General features: G+C 41.4%; 1 protein-coding gene and 1 pseudogene across 1 annotated transcript; both read left to right on the top strand.

The window, feature by feature from the left end:
* Positions 1-13,953: 13,953 nt before the first annotated feature.
* Positions 13,954-17,216, top strand: LOC116570500 (annotated as a pseudogene).
* Positions 16,707-18,448, top strand: LOC116570009 (spermatogenesis-associated protein 31D4-like). Its single transcript, XM_032306508.1, has 3 exons — positions 16,707-16,721; positions 17,182-17,376; positions 17,669-18,448. Exons 1-3 carry the CDS (start codon positions 16,707-16,709, stop codon positions 18,446-18,448), a joined length of 990 nt encoding a protein of 329 aa, XP_032162399.1.
* Positions 18,449-19,454: the final 1,006 nt, after the last annotated feature.

Raw genomic sequence — 19,454 nt, 5'->3', positions numbered from 1 at the left:
GTTGTCCAATAACTGAAGAATAGAAAAGTAAATGTGGTTTATTTATACACTGAAGTACTATTCAGCCATTAACAGAAATGAAGTGCTGATACTTGCTACAACTAGATGAATCTTGAAAATACTATGCTAAGTGAAAAAAGCTTGGCACAAAGTCCACATATATGATTCCTTTTACATTAAATGTCCAAGAATCCACATTCATACAGAAAGACAGTAAATTTACGGTTTTCAGGGCTGGGAGTAGGGAATGAGTAAAGACTGCTAGTGCTTACAGAAGTTTTTTTCTGGAGTAATGAAAATGTTCTGAAATCTTGTGATAACTGCACGACTTTATAAATATACTAAAACCCACTGAACAGTAGACCTTAACAGGGTGGATTTTTGGGTATATGAATTACATTCCAACAATAACAGCCAAGACAAAATCACTTTAAAGACACAAAGTTCTGCTGGCATAGTTTGAAGTCATCAGGTTATATCCATCTAAGTAAAAATCTGGATTCCAGTGTGTGTGTAAGTTCTCAGTGTAACTGATGGCAGTGAAATAGTGCACTAATAATATTCTTCTGGATGGCCTTGTGCCCTAAGTGTCCAGCATAGTTGAGGTTTATTCTTTCAGTAGGTTGTCAGACAACAGTACAGAGCACTGCATATTATGGTTAAGGTTTTTATGTTTTTCTTTTTGTTTTTTTGAGGGGATTGAAACTGTGGAATGACAGTCATGGCATTTCTGAAATCTCTTGTTCAAAGGTGTGGGCATAAAAAATGATTGAGTTTGCCCAGTAAATGTCTTTCTAAGTAATTGCTGTCTCTAACAGTTGTAGAATTTTCTTTGGAAAGTATAGCAAGGCAGGTGGGAAATCACACAGAACTTAATTTGAGGAGCTTAAATTTTGATAAAGCATTTTGTAAAGGTTTTTGTTAAAATTCAACTGGTAAATTCGAAGATTTAATAGGCTTTATGAACTGATTTATGAATTGGGTAGCATCCCATCTATCAAGTAGAGTGATGCTTAGAGGAATTGTACAATATGGAAGGTTTTTATAGTAAGGAGGGTGAGGTGAGAAGTTACTACCAAAATAAAAGAAAAAGTTGTTTCAGTCAATGTCATTTTCCCCATAGAGGAAGAGCAGAGAGAGTCTTCCTTTGGGAGATTGAGAGGGCCCACAGGTACCTCACTGGTGCTGACTAGAAATTTTCTGACCTTTGGAAGGGGTGGTGTTGAAACTGCAATTATGTTCAGTGTTAAGCCTCAGTTCAGTGACATTGCCCAAGTGCCTACATTTTGGGCCTATGGTTTTCTTTTTGACAGTTTGCCACATTATAAAATGTTGAAACATATTTGCTTCTAGCTTTATTTAGAGAATTAAGAGTTTTTCTAAAGAGCTAATCAACAGAATCACCAGATACCTAATAAATAAGATTCTGGAGGGAGCCACATGTAACATCTAAAATGGAACTCAGAATCCAGGTCTGCCAGTTACTTATTTTATTTTATTTCATTAAGATTTTTTAATTTCATTTTATTTCATTAAGAGAGATCACAAGTACGTAGAGAGGCAGGCAAAGAGAGGAAGAAGCAGGCTCCCTGCTGAGCAGAGAGCCCAATGCAGGGCTCAATCCCAGGATCCTGAGATCATGACCTGGGCCAAAGGCAGAGGCTTAACCCATTAAGCCACCCAGGTACCCCCAGTTACCAATTTTAAAGTAATATCTATTAAGCCTTCTACCAAAAAGCAATTATATTATAATGGGTAATTATTTTTTCATGCATTGCAGGGGCCACTCTTAAAAGAAAAAATATGCACTAGAAATATCACTTATTTTAAGTGTTACATAAATTACATATTACCTAGCAGTTATAAGATGGATGGTCTTAATGGTAAATTTGATATATAAGACATCCTTAGGTGTTTGTCTGTATTGCATTTTTTGATGTTTCCAAAACCTGGATTTTATACAATTTGAGAAGTAGTGTAGGATCTACTTATTGCTAGCTGTTTCAGTTGTTTAAAAAAAGAAGAAACTATCTTAGTTGAATTTCATTTGTAAATGTAAAACTAAGGAAAACACTAGTCTAGGATTTCAGATTGAAAATGATCTTGAGACCCTAGGCTGCATAAATAAATAGGGATAGCATTAATGCATGATTTCTGGCCAGGAATCTCTATCATTTCTTGAGAAATTCAAGACAACAAATGCCAGTTTCTCTAAATGGAGCTCATTCATTTTGGCCTGCAAAAAGCCCCTGTGATAAAGTCAGGCTTTTTATCCTTAAAATTAAAAAAATATATATTTTCCAAAAGGAAAGAAAAAAAAATGTTGCTGTAAAAGCATTTTAAATATTTATTCAAACTGTTGCATGTAGTGTCTTTTAGCTTATCACTTTACTGCATTTTTTTCACCAAATGATAGTTTTAGGTAATAACTTAGATTCAACTCACCTGATTTTATTAGTTCTGTTTGAAGCTGTAGAATCAGAAAACAAATCTAAGAATCTAAGGATTTGAGGAAATCAAGTCATATTCCAATGATGACTTAAGGGTTGACCAAAAAATGGGAATATTTTGGGTATTCTCTTTGAAGAATTACCTCAAATAAATTCAATTTATGATCCTTTGAATTTTTTTTTGAAAACTGTCTGAACGCCTAAAACAATTTTTGATACCATTACCATTCAGACTAGGTGGAAACAGCCCTCAAAATGCAGAGAAATTACTGTTTCTGACTCTATGCTATGAGAAATCAAATGTCAGTAGTTAGTTCATTATCATGTTAAATATTTTTTATTATTGTCACACTCTTTTTTTTTTAAAGATTTTATTTATTTATTTGACAGAGAGAGATATCACAAGTAGGTGGAGAGGCAGAGAGAGAGAGGAGGAAGCAGGCTCCTTGCCAAGCAGAGAGCCCGATACAGGACTCGATCCCAGGACCCTGGGATCATGACCCGAGCCGAAGGCAGAGGCCTTAACCCACTGAGTCACCCAGGCACCCCTTATTGTCACATTCTAAAAGACTTTAGTACACTGCAGTGAGGAACTAATAAAACGGGAAATCAGAATGGCCAAAGCAAGGAAAGTTGGAGTGAGGCAAACCAAGTTGTTGCAAAAAAAAAAAAAAAAAATTAAATAAATAAAAAAAATTAAAACAAAATTCATAAATAGGAAAAAAAAAAAGCTTTTGCCGTGAGTCACTTGAAGACCTTTCTGACATATATTTGCTATTTTCTCTAAAATTATTTCTCTTTTTTAACATCTTGATTTTATTTTTTTCAGTGTTCCAAGATTCATTGTTTATGCACCACACCCAGTGCTCCATGCAATACATGCCCTCTGTAATGCCTACTACCAGGCTCACCCATCCTCCCACCTCCCTCCCCTCCATAACACTGTTTGTTTCTCAGAATCCACAGTCTTTCATCTTTCATCTCCCCCTCTGATTTACCCCAATCCATTTTTTTTCTTTCCTTCTCCTAATTTAATCCATTTTATTCCTTATGTTCCACAAGTAAGTGAAACAATATGATAATTGACTTTTTCTGCTTGACTTATTTCACTCAGCATAATCTCCAGTCCCGTTCATGTTGATGCATAAGTTGGGTATTCATCCTTGCTGATGGCTGGGTAATATTCCATTGTATATATTGCCCACATCTTTGTTATCCATTCATCTGTTGAAGGTCATCCCAGCTCTTTCCACAGTTTGGTGATTGTGGACAGTGTTGCTATGAACATTGGGTTATAAATTTTAGGATTGGTTGTTTTATTACTTTGAAAAATTCTTGTAGAATTTTCACTACATGTGTATCTTTGGGGTAAATACCCAGTAGTGCAGTTGCAGGGTCATGGGGTAGCTATATTTTTAATTTTTTGAGGCATCCCCTTACTGTTTTCCAAAGTGGCTACACCAACTTGCATTCCTACCAACAGTGTAAGAGGGTTCCCCTTTCTCCACATCCTCTCCAACACTTGTTGTTTCCTGTCCTATTGATTTTGCCCATTCTAACCAGTGTGAGGGGGTATATCAATGTAGTTTTGATTTGAATCTCCCTGATGGCTAATGATGATGAACATTTTTTCACATGTCTGTTAGCCATTTGTATGTATTCATTGGAGAAGTGTCTGTTCATGTCTTCTGCCCACTTTTAGACATGATTGTCTGTTTTTATGGGAGCTGAGTTTGAGTTGTTCTTTATAGATCTTGGATATCAGCCCTTTCTAGTGTCATGTGCAGATATCTTTTATTCCATGGCTTGCCTCTTTGTTTTGCTGACTGTTTCCTTTGCTGTGCAGAAACTTTTGGTCTTGATGAAATCCCAAAAGTTCATTTGCACTTTTGTTTCCTTTGCCTTTGGAGACCTGTTTTGAAAGAAGTTGCTGTGGCCAATGCCGAAGAGGTTACTGCCTATGTTCTCCTCTACAGTTTTGATAGATTTCTGCCTTATTTTGAGGTCTTTCATCCATTTTCAGTTTATCTTTGTATATGGTGTGAGAGAATCATCAAGTTTCATTCTTCTATACATAGCTGTCCAATTTTCCCAGCACCATTTATTGAAGAGATTTTTTTCCATTGGATGTTTTTTCCTACTTTGTTGAAGATTATTTGACCATAGAGTTGAGGGTCCATATCTGGACTTCTACTCTCTTCCATTGGTCTATGTGTCTGTTTTTCTGCCAGTACAATGCTGTCTTGAAGACTACAGCTTTGTTGGGCAAAGCTGAAATCAGGCAACATGATGCCCCTATCTTTGTTTTTCTTTTTTAACATTTCCTTAGTGATTCAGGGTCTTTTCTGGCTCCATACAAATTTTAGGACTGTTTGTTCCAGCACTTTGAAAAATTCTGGTGGAATTTTGATCAGGATGGCATTGAAAGTATAGATTGCTCTGGGCAGTATAGACATTTTAACAGTGTTTATTCTTCTGATCCATAAGCATGGAATGCTTTTCCATCTTTTGTGTCTTTTTCAGTTTCTTTCATAAGTGTTCTATAGTTCCTCAAGTATAGATCCTTTACCTCTTTGGTTAGGTTTATTCCAAGGTATCTTATGGTTTTTGGTGCCATTGTAAATGGAACTGATTCTCTAATTGCCCTATGTTTTCATTGTTACTGTATAAGAAAGCAGCTGATTTCTGTGCTTTGATTTTGTATCCTGCCACATTATTGAATTGCTGTATGAGTTCTAATAATCTGGGGGTGGAGTCTTTTGGGTTTTCCACATAAAGTATCATGTCATCTGCAAAGAGAGAGAGTTTGACTTCTTCTTTGCCAATTTCAATACTTTTTATTTCTTTTCATTGTCTGATTGCTGTTACTAGGAATTCTAGATCTATGTTGAACAACGGTGGTGAGAGTGGGCATCCTTGTCGTATTCTTGATCTCAGTGGGAAGGCTCTCAGTTTTTCCCCATTGAGAATGATATTTGCTGTGGGTTTCTCATAGATGGATTTTATGAAGTTGCATATTTTGAAGAGTTTTAATCAGGAAAGGATGCTGTCTTTTGTCAAATGCTTTTTCTGCATCAATTGAGAGGACCATATGATTCCTCTCTCTTGGAGAACTGTCTTGATTTGTTCCATCACATTGATTGATTTGTGAAAGCTGAACTACCCTGCATGGGGATGCAAGGTTGGTACATTAACTCTTAAGGGTAGTCCTGTGCCCTGCTAAAGGACAGTCTGTCACAGGTCAGTTTTCACTCTGTATGTATTTGATAAACAATCACTATGTTTATCTGGAAAAGAAGTAATATGCTAAATTCTAAATGATAGATTTTTTTTTTAATGATGGTAGGTTTGGGGGCCAATGTGCATTTGTGTCTATATCCTGGAACTTATACACCTGCTCCTTTGGAGTACAACAGCTGTTTATTAGACAAAGCTGGGGTCATGAAGGACATTATATTCAGTTTATTTTACTGCAGAAGGTATGAAGACATGTACTAGATTTCTGTTAGAGTTTCACTTACAAAAAATTACTATATTGTTTGTAGAGTTCACGTATGCAAAAATTGCACATTTTGAGGCAGCACTGGCTAAAATTTTGTGCTTATTGAACCCTTGCCTTCATACTAGAAGGTGAGTTAGGAACCTAGGAAGAAAGAAGTCCCATATTGAGTGTCTGAATTATGTTAAAACTGTGTAGACTCCAATTTTCCAAGCCTTCTGAGAGAAAATACACATGTACATCCACACATTCATGTACACACATGCATGAAAGAGAAGACTAATGGTAAAGGAAGTAAACCTGTCATTGCCTCAGTTTCCAATTCTTGAACTGAAAAAGTCAGGCTAGAAGGTTCTCCAAAGTCATTTCCAGCTCTGAGTGTAGCACACATCTCAAATCCTAGACCTGTATTAGCCCTTTGTGGACTGGGAGAGGAAGAACACAGGTTGCTCTCCAGCAAAACTTAAATTTAGAGCTTTAATTAGAAAAAGAATCAGAATTCTCTTTCAGATTGTTTTTTAAATTTTATTTTTAATTGTGCTTTTATTGTTTCCATTTTATTTTGCAATGAAACCTGCAATTTGCCAAATTGCTGCATGCTTTTCCTTGCCATACAACTGCCCTAGCACGTTAACCTAAAACAATTTTCTAAAATGTATTTTTATAAGATTTTATTTATTTATTTGACAGAGAGAGATCACAAAGAGATCACAAGTAGGCAGAGAGACAGACAGAGATGAGGAGAAGCAGGCTCCCTGCTGAGCAGAGAGCCCATGTGGGACTCGATCCCAGGCCCCTGGGATCATGACCTGAACTGAAGGCAGAGGCTTAACCCACTGAGCCACCCAGGCGCCCTCTAAAATGTATTTTTAATGAGAAACTGAGATCCCTGAAATTTGTCTTGTACATTCTTTTTCCCCTTTAGACCTCTTATAGGGCTCTGGAGTTTCCATACCTCAGTGCCAAGAGCATGGCAAAGGAATCCGGCTCAGTTTAGTAATTACCTTGTGTTAGTCTTACTCAAAGTTGTTTTTCTCTTAGTGGGTTAGGAGAGCCATTTAAATGCTTTGATTCTAGTCATCAAAGTTCCAGTGGGGAGGGTAGGTGAATGTGTATGTAATGTTTAGCCTATAAAAATGGCCATACCCAGAGCTTATGCAGAGTAAATTCTTATCAGGGACTCTGAGTAAGGGTAGGTCAATGTGGAAGAAATTATGAGAAAATGAATGAGTTGAGGAAAGTCTGGGAGTATCCTTCTCTCTCTAAATTAGGTCTCACGATTTTAGTGGATGTTTATTTTTGCCCCCCTCATGGCATGAGGGAAAGATCTCCCCAAAGTCTCCCTGTGTGCTTCTAGAATGCTCACTCACTTCCAGACTCCACCGTGGAGCAGGTACATTAGCCCACAGTTTCTCAGGCTTTCTGTGGTGAAGGACCAGTTTGCTTCCTCTCATACTCCCCCATTCACCATGGGCTGATACATGCATAAAATACAGTGCAAATCAATCACTGAAAAAAAAAATGACACACAAAACAAACAGGGGTGCCTGGGTGGCTCAGTGGATTTAAGGCCTCTGCCTTCAGCTCAGGTCATGATCCTGGTGTCCTGGGGTCGAGCCCCACACCGAGCCCCGCATCGAGCTCCCTGCTCAGTGGGGAGTCTGCTTCCCCTTCCACCCCCTGCCTGCCTTTCTGCCTACTTGTGATCTCTCTCTGTCAAATAAATAAATAAAATCTTTTAAAAAAATTAAAAATAAAAAAAATTGAAAAAACAAAACAACAAAGACAAAATATAAGCCTCAGTTTTAATTATTAGATGCAGTTACTCTGTCAGATTGTAACAGAAGTTTCTAAACCATCCTCAGTTTCTATACTTGTTGTGGATGGTAACCCAGTAATTATTTCGGGAGTGTTCTTACGAATTGAGCTGGTGTCATTCACCTGAATGTTGGGACTTTAGTTGAGAACACTGGGACAACAGTTCTCTGTTTTCTCCTGGCCAGATCCATCTTGGGACATGTCTTTCTCTTAATGGGAAGAGAAGTGGCTTGGGAATGAGTCAACACTGAGAAAGCAGAACCTAGGGATAGTGAGTCAGAACTCAGATCTACTCCTATATTGCAGAGAAACATAAGACAATAAATTAAAATTAAGCAAGCCAGAATTCATCTGACTTTCTATCATCCACAAGGGAGTCTTATGTGATACAGTGATTAACTTGCATATTTCTTCATGAACTCTTAACAGGCTTTTCCTTTGCCAGTCATCTTTCCAAAACAGAGTATGCCATTCTTCTGGTTATGAAGCTGCCCTCAGTGTCACAAAGTTCAAGTTTCTGAAACTGCCATTCAAAGGCATTCACCATTGATTCCCCTTCTGCTTTTTCAGACCAGTTTTTTGCTGCTCTCATCCTCGGGCACATACCATGCTTTAGTATGAGCAGACATGCATTTTTATATATGTTTATATATGTTCTAGTTTGCTCAGGTTCCCTCTGGCTGGATTCCCACACCCTTTTCTGACTTTCTAAGAATAGAACCTTGAGAACATAAGGTGTTCATTACTCTGAAACATTAGGTATCAGCATCATTCCTGTTGATTCAAGGGCTAATTTTGCAAGTGTTGGCAGGAGGGAAACTTGATGCACCCACACATTTGATAAAAGTTGCAATTAGACCCCAGAGATCTCATTCCATAGGGAATTTAATATGATTTTACTAAACAAATCTCAGAAAGCAACATGCTTAGACAAAGTATGACTTTAAGTTACTATAAAAATGAAAAAGCAAGAAATGAAAACGTACATCCACACCAAAACACATACAGAAATAGCAGATTTATTCATAAGAGCCAAAAAAGTAGAAAGAACACAAATATTCAACTGATCGATGTATAAATACAACATGGCTTATCTATATAAGGGAATATGATTTACCATAAAAAGAAAGAAGTATTGATACATGGTACAACATGGATGGACCTTGAAACGGTATGATAAGTGAAAGAGGTCAGATACAAAAGGCCATATGATTCCATTCATGTGAAATGTCCAGAATTGACAAGTCAGTAGATAAAGTAGATTAGTGGTAACCTAATCTACTAGGGGCAGGAGGAATGAGTAGACTGAAGGGGGAATGAAACCTGTGGGGAAGAGTTTCTTTTTAGAATAATAAAAATGGGGATGCCTGGGTGCTCAGATGGTTAGGCGTCTGCTTTTGGCTCAGGTCATGACCTTGGGGTCCTGGGATTAAGCCCCACATTGGGCTCTCTGTTCGGCAGAGAGTCTGCTTCTCCCTCTCTCTCCCCACTGTTCCCCCTGCTTATGCTCTCTCACTCTCTCTGTCAAATTAAAAAAAAAAATAATGAAAATGTTCTAAAGTTGATTGTGGTGATGAATGCACAATATTTTGAATTCAGTAAAAGCCACTGAATTGTACACTTTTAATGGGTAAATTATGTGGTATGTGAATTAAGTCTCAATAACGTGGCCTAAAAATATGTATATAGGAGAGTTATTCATAGTTGCCAAAACTGAGGAGCAGCAAAGATGTCCTTTAGTAAGTGAATGGATAAATCAACTGTGGTACATCCAGACAATGGATATTATCCAGCACCAAAAAGGAATGAGCCATCAAGTCATGAAAAGTCACAGAGGAGCGTTAAGTGCATATCTTGAAGTGAAAGAAGCAAATCTGAAAAGGCTACACACTGTAGGATTCCAACAAGATGACATTCTGGAAAAAACTCTGAAGACAGTAAAAGATCCATGATTGCCAGGGATTGGGGGCAGGATGGGATAAACAGGCAGAGCATAGAGGATTTTTAGGGTAGTGAAACTACTCTGTGTGATACTACAATGGTGGATACATGTCATTATACATTTGTTCAAACCCATAGAAGGTACAATGCCAAGAGTGAACTCTAATGTAAACTATGACTTTGAGTGAGAATGCTGTATCGTTGTAGGTCCATTGGTTATAGTAAATGACCCCTGCTCATTCTGGATATTGAGAATGGGGGAGGTTGTGTGTATGATAGGGAGCAGAGGAACATATGGGAACTCTGGACTTTCTGCTCAGTTTTGCAGTGAACCTAAACTGCTCTAAAACATAAAGTCTACACAAAGAAGAAGAGGAGGAAGAGGAGGAGGGAGAAGAGGGGGAGGAGGAAGTCCTGAATACCTCACAAGGCTCATCTCAGTTGGCACCAGCTATAAAATTTTCCCTAACCCTTCTCTCTTCTCCTTCCTGGTAGAAGACTCCTTTATCCGTGTTTTTATTGTGTGTGTATTCCTACTTCCTTTATATTTCACATCACTTCACTTCATTATAGTTGTTTGCAGGTCTCACTAAACTATGACCTGCTCAGGGGCTGAGGCAATACCCTGTTTTGTTATTTCTATTAGAAATACTCCATAGTAGACTTCAGTGAGTTTGGTGTGTGAAAGAATGAGAGACATCTTAGAGCTAGCTACTGTTTTCAATACAGTGTAAGAGGATTTTGCCCCAGAATCTGTTCTTTAGGCCTTTTGTTATCCCGAAAACAGCTGTCCTCATGTGGCTCATCCCAGGGACAGTGAGGAGGATGGGAGTGAGAGAGCATGGAGGACTGTCCTTAGAAAATGGAGGACATATGAGAATCTACTCTTATCTGTATGGAATTTCTTCAAATAGAAGCCTATTATCTTGCTAGAGCTTTTGGAAAATACTCCTTCTCGGAGACGATACAACCAAGTGTAGTATAAAATCCAGGACCAGACTTATGTGGTGGCCCAGGTCAGCAAGGAAGATGTCCTTGGGTTCTGAGAACATCTCGCTCTACCAAAAGCCATCTCTGCTACCTGCGGATGGCTGCCCAAGATGTTCGTTTGAAGGTTTTAGTATAAGGCTTAAGGGTTAGATGTCTGTAAACTGTGTGAGATGTATTCATGCGAAGGATGACATTTTAAGCTTTTGTTACTTACACCTTACTGAGAGTCATATAATATGGTTCTTGAAAGCAGGTTTTCAGAGGCCAGTGGAGAAAACCTATCAAGACATTGGTGCCAAGAGTGAAAAGTAAAACGTACCTAAAGGGGTGATAGAACAATAAAAAGAATGTTTCTTTTATCACAAACCTGCCAGCATTGAATAGACAAAGTAGATACTCTCAAGCCACACGGCTGCTTTAATTTTAGGACTAAGATGACTTTTTAGGATATCACTTATTATTTAAAATAGAGGCGTTGAGAACATTGGGGATTTCATCGTCAGTGCTCTATGAGTTACGGCTGAGCAATCTAGAGAAGTCACTTACCCTCTCTGAGCTTCAGTTTTGTTCTTTCATAATAGAGACACACTAACACCTGAGCTGCTTAGATCATGGGGTGATTGTGAGGTTGCTTCCAGTAAACTTCTTGAGAAAGTAGCAAATCATTTACACTTGCTGTTAGTGTAGGAGAAGTGCTGTGAACCTCCCCTACTGATCCTCAGTGGAGGTTATTTTTTGTGAGATTATATATATATATTATACACACACACACACGCACACACACACACACACACACACACACACACACACCCCTTTCAGGTCTTGTTCCTTTAAATTTTGAAGGAACTTCTATCAGGTTCTGAGAAAAGTTTTAACTCAAGGCACATAAATGTACAAAAGGATATCTGGCCAACATATGCCCTTTTAAAAGAGAAAAGCTATTCTTTGATTATCTTCTCAAAGTTATTAATTTGTATCAGATAATTACAGAGATTAGACATGCAGAGTTTCCTTTCTAAGGAGCATGGTGTGTGTGAGCATTTGTGACCCACAGTACCTGTCACTTTGTTCCTCTGTTCCAGAGATTACCTGGCAATTCACAGATGTGGCAGGATACCTGTCCTGTGTCCTTGTGTAACTCTCAGCATGTACACGGCTTTTCCCTAGAACAGCACCATGAGGTCCTTAAGGACGGAGACCAGGACTTAACAGGTGTTTGTGTCTCTTGGCTTCCAAAAGTAACTATTTATTAAATGAAAATGTGGCTGAGATTGCATGTCAGGATGAGGAAGAAGTGGTGCCTCTTGGCAGGTCTGATCTTCCAGGCAGGTGACCTGTTCCTGCAGAACCGAAAGGAGACTCTGCTGGGCCAGGGTGAAGGCTGTCCTACCCTTTTACAGATGACCAAGTTAATAATGCTAGGCCAGGGGTGTCAAATAAAGGGCATCCCAGTTTAAGAAAGACATGAGAAGTTAGGAAGCAGTTCAGAGGACAGCTGCCGTGAAGATAAAAGAGTTTAGAAAAGAAGATGGACCTGACAAAAAGGAACATGGAAAAACTGTCACAGGTAGTTGATTTTCAAACATACGTGGGGATCATAATATAGGGTGGAGCTTCTCAGAGGCTTTTCCTGGCAAGGCACTCCTAGGAAAGGATATACAAGGCCCACAAGGGCATCCAGGTGAGGATCCTCAAGACTACATTCTGCAGGAAGGCTGTGACACTCCTGGGTCCCACCCTGCCACCAGAGGAGGGGATCAACAGCTTACTTAGCAGCCTGAAACTTATCCCAGCCTTTGGGGAGTTTATGAACTGTATGTTTGTGCTCCTCCCCAAATTCATATGATGAAACACTAATCCCAATGTGATGGTATTAGGAGATGGGGACTTTGGGAGGTGATTAGGTCATGAGGGTGGGGCCCTCATAAATGAGTTTAGTGTCCTTAGAATAGAGACCCCAGAAACCTCTCACCCACTTTTTCTGCCACATCAGGATGTAGGGAGAAGATGTACCTGCGTGTGAACCAGGAGGAAGGTGTCAACAGACACTGAATCTGTGGTGCATTGATCTTGGAATTCCCATCCTCCAGAACTATGAAAAATACATGTGTGTCATTTAAACCACCCGGTCTATGGCATTTGTTACAGGGATGCAACTCACTGAGAAGGGACTGGTACACCTATTAGGGTATTGATGTACAGGACACAGTATTTTAGGTAGAATAAGAAGAACTGTGTCAAAATTTTATGAAAGACTGAATGAAAGAAGAAAACACTTTATTCTTCAATATGAAATATACTGGATTGTTTTGTCAAAGGGTGTGTGTGTGTGTGTGTGTGTGTGTGTGTGTTGGCTTGTCCTCAAACCTTTTATGTACTTTAACGTCACTAACTTTAGGAATATGAGTGCTACAGAGTTACCCCCAAGACAATTTGAAGGTTTAATTATTTACATTTATTTTATATTGATTTTAGTTTTAGGATTATTGAATAATGCATTATTGAGTTTAATTGAGTTAGCCTCTCTAATGGAAGATACTAAAGGCAGAATAAAACAAAAACTGAAATGGGCTGTGCAACATGTACAAAACTAAGTAAGTATGAAAGAACTTTAAGGGTTCATGTAAGGTAAACACGTTTTCTTTTAAAGGTTTTATTTATTTGGCAGAGAGCACACAATCAGGGGAGCTGCAGTCAGAGGCAGTGGGGGAAGCAGGATCCCCGTAGGGCAAGGAGCCTGATGTGGAGCTTGATCCCAGAATCCTCAGATCATGACCTGAGCTGAGGGTGGTTACTTACCCGACTGAACCACCCAGGTGTCCCAGGCAAACACATTCTATATGAAAGCTGGATCTGAGGACCTATGTGATCCTGAGTGTAAATGTCAGGGTACAAGCAAAAATTCCAGGTAGTCTTGAAGACTTTCAAGGCACAGATCTGGTAAGACCCAAGTCAAGATCTCAAACAGTAAACAGTAAAGGGGGAATATGAATTATAAATGGAACAAACAGAAGATTTCATACGTTTCATAAATGATGAAAAGGAGTAGGAAAATAGGATGGCAGACCTGAAGGACCTAGGAGGGGAGGAGGGGTCTTCTGAACTAGTGAGTGGGGGAGGGGCTGTGGACACACCTTGTTCAATTGTCCCCTCCCTCACCCTCAGAAACCCTTTGTGACAGTGCTTTGTGATGTAAGCCTGGGGAGGATATATATTCAGCGTGTGCACAGTATAGGCTGTCTTGTGTTTCAGACAATGGACATCAAACATTGGAGTGTTCTCTCATTTCTGAATAGCGATACTAAACCATGTCTGAGCTTTGGCTCAACGTGCTTGGAAACTGATCCCAACTTCACCTTCCTGTGTGGGTTGGGATTGCTCCTGTTCTGTGCTACCTGGTGGGGAATCCATTTCCAACTTGGAAAACCAAAACTACCCAAAAGGTAAGAAATCCTTTGGGGGGGACTCAACATAGATTATTATGATTTAAATTTCTAATACCAAATTAATCTATTTTTAAGATTGTATTTAAGAGAAAGCAAGTGAGCAGAGGTGGGGGGGCACAGGGAGAGCTAAGCAGGGAGTGCAATGTGGGGCTAGATCCCAAGACCCTGGAATCCTGACCTGAGCCCAAGGCAGACACTTAACCAACTGAGCCATCCAGCACCCTAATCCCAGGTTTTAACAGGAGTTTGGTAGAGTCAGAGAAGCACCTAAAATGGGAAGTCTTAAGAGAACAGACATTCACTCCTCTAGGAAAAGAGGCCTGGCAGGGGTAAGGATTAAGAAAGGATTAAGGTTTTTACTTGAAACTACAGTCTATCTGGGTGTGGTGGTGGTTCTTGGATAAAATCCCAAACACAGGGAATCTGCAGTCCTGGATTGGGTGATTTTGAGAGGAAGAGGTCTGTGTAAGAGAACAGGGTTTCCCAGCACTTGATCATATCGAGTCACATTCCCATGTCCAGCATCACTTGATCAAGCCTTCCTTCATGCTGGGCTGATCAGAAGAACACTGCTAAGCCTCTGAGAAGACAGTGAGGTGGGAGCTATGACCTAGGATACAGGGTCCTACATGAGGCGGCACAGGTGTGACTGTTGGGCTTCCTTTTCTATGTCCTCATTGAACAAAGGACTTCTGATTGGGAATACCAAGTGTGGACCTCCCAGACAAAGTCATCCCCTGAATTTTTCAAAGAAGTAAGTATTGACAATATTTTATCACCTTAAAAACTGAAAAAAAGCAAGGAACACAATGTTCTATTAAAGTCCTAGAATTCTGAGGCACCTGGGTGGCTCAGTGGGTTAAGCCTCTGCCTTTAGCTCAGGTCATGATCTCAGGGTCCTGGGATGGAGCCCCTCGTAGGGCTCTCTGCTCAGCAGAGAGCCTGCTTCCCCTTCTCTCTCTGCCTGCTTCTTTGCCTACTTGTGATCTCTGTCAAATAAATAAATAAAGTTAAAAAAAAAAGTCCTAGAATTCTTGGATGAAGAATGTTTCCATTTCCAAGAAAAGAGTAATTAAGGGTCCCAACCCCCCTCATTCTTTTCATTTTTCTTCTAGCGTCAAGGCAGAGCCAAGAGAAGGAGGAAAGGAGGGACACTGGAAGGTAAGGTTCTGCCTATTCCACCTGAGCTCTCCAAGGGGGATCCTTGCTGTCCCCTCCATGAGGGCCCAGTCCCTGATCTCTGAGGATGTGAGCAACTACGTACATTTCCTCAGAGGAGAGGCTTATGGAAATGCAGCCAGAGTGCAAAACTCTTCTCAGATCCCTGCTTTGACCATTACTGAGTATGAGGCAGTGATGGTCTGGACAAAGGGTGCTGCCCAATGGGTGGCCATGTGAGATTTCAAGAGTCAGAACTTCTGTCTCCTGACTTTGTGAAAGCTCTGTGACATCATGGGTACTCAGGAGTCTTCCCTGACCTCTCTAATTCAGAGAGGTGGTCTGATCATCACATGGATAAATTACATGAAAGTACTTTATACATGAAGCAAGATTACTAACCAGCTTTACATCATTGGACATTTTCCCTCATCTATTTATTATTAGGGCTTTCAGAGTCCCAACATCCCAAGGATGTCCCATATGGGGACTCCTGTGTCAATACCTGTGTTTCTACTTTCACTATATAACTTCTGTTTCCTCAGACAACAGATGGTACCAATGGGAAGTGGAGGAGACCCAGAAGCTGATCTCTACTTTAAGAAGGTGACCAGTTTTTACCCTCGATCCTGTTGCCTCTTAGAGCACGTTTTGTGCAATTGCAGGATTCACTGCAGTCTGTCATAGCCATGGGAGGGGGTTGCCATAGGAGCAGGTATTGGGGTGAAGGCTACTGAGTACACTGTGAAGTCATAAAGGTGGGGCATTGTGAAGGGGCATCAGGCTTCAGGTGGTGCCTCCCTTGTCAGGCCTCTTCCCCTCGTTCTGGTCCTGGCTGCAGTTTTGTACCTCCTGTCTCCTACAGCCTCCTTTGCCAGGCATCATGATACCATCCACTTTCATCAACCGTTATGTCCAGAACACCACCTGTGAGGTATGTAATAGCACAACTGCTAAGATCAGTTGGCTGGTGTTCCTGCAGGCCCTGGAAGATTCTACTCCCTTGGCTTCCACAGCTCCTGTGACTTCTTCATCGTTCACTTTCTCCCCTGACTTCTCAGCAGTCCCTCCAGGAGAGCTAATACCAGCTTCGCTGCCTGAGCCTTCCCCACCACCTGGCTCCAACTTCTCAACTAACCCAGTGATCCCTGTCAGCTGATTTTTTTCCGCCCTCCCACTGGGTGATTCTTTGCCATAAGAGTCCTTTCCTCCCTTGGATTCCAAATTCCCAAGGCACCATTTCCCAACCCAGCCCCCTCCCCTTCCTCCTGTCCAACCCCATCATGCCCATTCAGTGGACTGTAATATCCAAACAGTATCCAAACCCTACCCTTTCCCAAGAAGTCAGCCCCTTACCGGAGTTGTCTCGGAGGGTGAATCCCACTGAGACTTTTGCTCGTCATCATGCACCACCAACGGGTATGTGTCACCACCGCAGACTGCAATTTATCTGTGACTCAATCTAAACTGATTTCCATCTCAAGGAAGCCTGTTCCAGAGAGCTCACCCCCAGAGAGCTTCTGATGGGTTGTGTACTTATGTCCCAACAATCACAGGCATTGACCCCTCCAGCTTATCAATTTTAGACCTCCCTTGGTGGCAAACTCATGCCAAAGACTTCTTCCCTTCAGCCCTGGCTCCACATGATTTCTATCGAGTTCTGGCCCTCCATTCCTCAGAGACTTCTTCCAGGGGAAACCCTTCAGCCAACCTTGCAGAGCCTGGTAACCTCTCACTTCTCAGTCCTGATGCCCTGGCACTTCTAGAGAAACAATTTCAAAAGAGGAGTGACTTCCTCAGGTGGAAGGAAACAAAGGGCTCTTTTCCAAAGCAAACAAGTGCTGATAAGCATGATTTGGCATCCTCCCTCCCTTTCTAGAGCAGCAAAGGCCAATCAAAGGAGCTGCCTATGCAGCAGCAGCACCCATATCCTACAACCTTGGAGGAGGGCCATTTACAGCAATCCCCCATCCAGCTCTTCTGGGGTCTCCAAACTCCGCATAGTGAGTCCTTCTTCCCTGCTACTGATGCTTCAGATAAAATCTCGAATGCCTCCCCAGAGCAGGAATCCCCAGTAGTTCCCCATCCGCTTCCTCCATCCTTGCCTTAGAACCTGCCTCAACTCCTGCCTCAAACCCAGCCCCTACCTATCCCTTATGTCCAGCCCCAGGCCCACCTTCAGTCTCCACTCTCAATCCTGCCATCTGGTCCTCTACCTGACATCAAGATCTGTGGAGTGTGTTTTCACAGACCTCAAAATGATTCCGAGAGTCTCATGTCAACAGAAATGCAACATCTGGAATGGAACATGTTGCAAAAGGTACAGAAACATGTGGGGTTTACCCACTGTTGTCCAAAGATCCTAGGAGGATTACTGTCCTTTAGTTCCTAACCCTTCTCCCAAACCCTGGGCCTCCCAGACCCATGCTGCTATCTCTACCCCTCCTGCACAGTTTCCTCTCAGTGATGAGATTCGGAAAAAACCAGAGCGTCACCTTCAAAAGAGGCTCATCCAACACTGGTGGGGCCTGCCCCGCAGGATACATGAGTCTCTCACATGGATGAGTGGTCCGAGTACTCTTCCACAGGTACCTGAGTCTCTGTGCCATTGTGGACGCTCAGGGATCTCTAATAAGAGTGAGATCAAATTGAGTATGGCTAAAAGTGTGTATGTGGAGGACCCAGAAATGCTTCAGCTAGAGGACAGTGACCTGGTGAGGTACAAAGGTGACCTGGAGAAGGATAACAATGATTTGGAGAAGGACAAAAATCTGGAGAAGGACAATGATGACCTGAAGAAGGATGGGGGACACAACCCCGAGAATGGCCCAGAAGATTATCTGTTGAGTGACCCAGTTAGCTCTTCAGATAATGAAATGGGGTCGGATTCTGAGAAAGAACTTAGGAGCCCATCAGTGAAAAACTCCATGGTGTCTGAGGAGACTATGGGTCAGAGACAACTTGAAAATGCCCTGAAGATACATTTACACAGAAAGTCTGAGGAAATCAGTGAGGGTCATTTGCCTGGGACTGTGTGTAATTCATGGAATACTAGGAAGCCGACATCACTTCTTTCTGAGAAATCCCAGACTGAAATAAAACAGAGAAGTTTGCCACCATCAGGACTACTGAGGACTACTCCCTGAATACCTTCCAGGAGCTTCCCTTTGTTGAACCTAGTGCAGAACAGAAGCTGGAAGTCCATATTAAAAGGTTTAATAAGAGGGTGACTTGGGGTCTTCCCTTTAGGGTCCTTGAAATCATAGAGATCTTTTAATTGAAAGAGTCCACATTCCATTCTAGCCTTTCCTCCTCAACCAACATGATTTCTGGGGCAAACTGTAAACCTGAGAGCTTCAACCCCCTTGATGGAAGCTTGAAATCTCTCCATAGAGACAAAGGAACAGCAAATTCAGCCCCTATCCTGGATCATCCTCTCCCTGCCACCTTAACTTTGGGGAAGGAAGAACAGAATTCTGAGGCAATCACCCTCTAATATCAACCATCAGTTTGCAGAGGATGTTCTGAAAACTAAGGACAGCAGCCAGCCTCTTACACCTGTCAGACATGACACCATAGGCAACAGATGGCCCCCAAGGCTGCCTACAAGGCAAAGTGGGTTCAGACGTGAGCCAAAGAGTAAGAGTGCAAATTTCAGTGGTAGGAGAGGAGAGGTAGGAGAGGAGGGCACAACAGAACCTGTTGGGCCCACAGAGTCCAGCGAGATATTCAGGACCAAGGAATTTCATACACATCAATCACAACCTAGCATCTTGACATCCAACACGCCAGTTAGCTCCCAAATTATAAAGTGAAATAATCAAGTCAAAACCAGCATCCCAACAAACATAACAATTCCGCAAGATCCTAAATCACTGAATCTCAAAGAACAATCCTTGAATGAGTTAAAGCTTACGATGGAGAACAGGGAGCATAGCCAGGCCCAAGCCCAATGCACTGGACTGCCCCCTGCCTCAGATTAGTTGATTTATAAGGCCTCACTGACTCATGCCCAGGGACACAAGAGCTTCCCAGGTGCTGCATGTCCATCCAGAGGACACAGGAATTACTAGGGAACAACAGCAGGAGCCCTGAGTCCCTAAGCCTGTCTTAAGGAAGTGCCAGAATAAGAACCCCCCCCCCACCAGCTGC

Source organism: Mustela erminea, chromosome 12 (assembly GCF_009829155.1).
Source record: "Mustela erminea isolate mMusErm1 chromosome 12, mMusErm1.Pri, whole genome shotgun sequence".
Taxonomy (NCBI): domain Eukaryota; kingdom Metazoa; phylum Chordata; class Mammalia; order Carnivora; family Mustelidae; genus Mustela; species Mustela erminea.
Note: the sequence above shows the minus strand (reverse complement) of the source record. Positions and strands in the feature narration are given on the sequence as shown.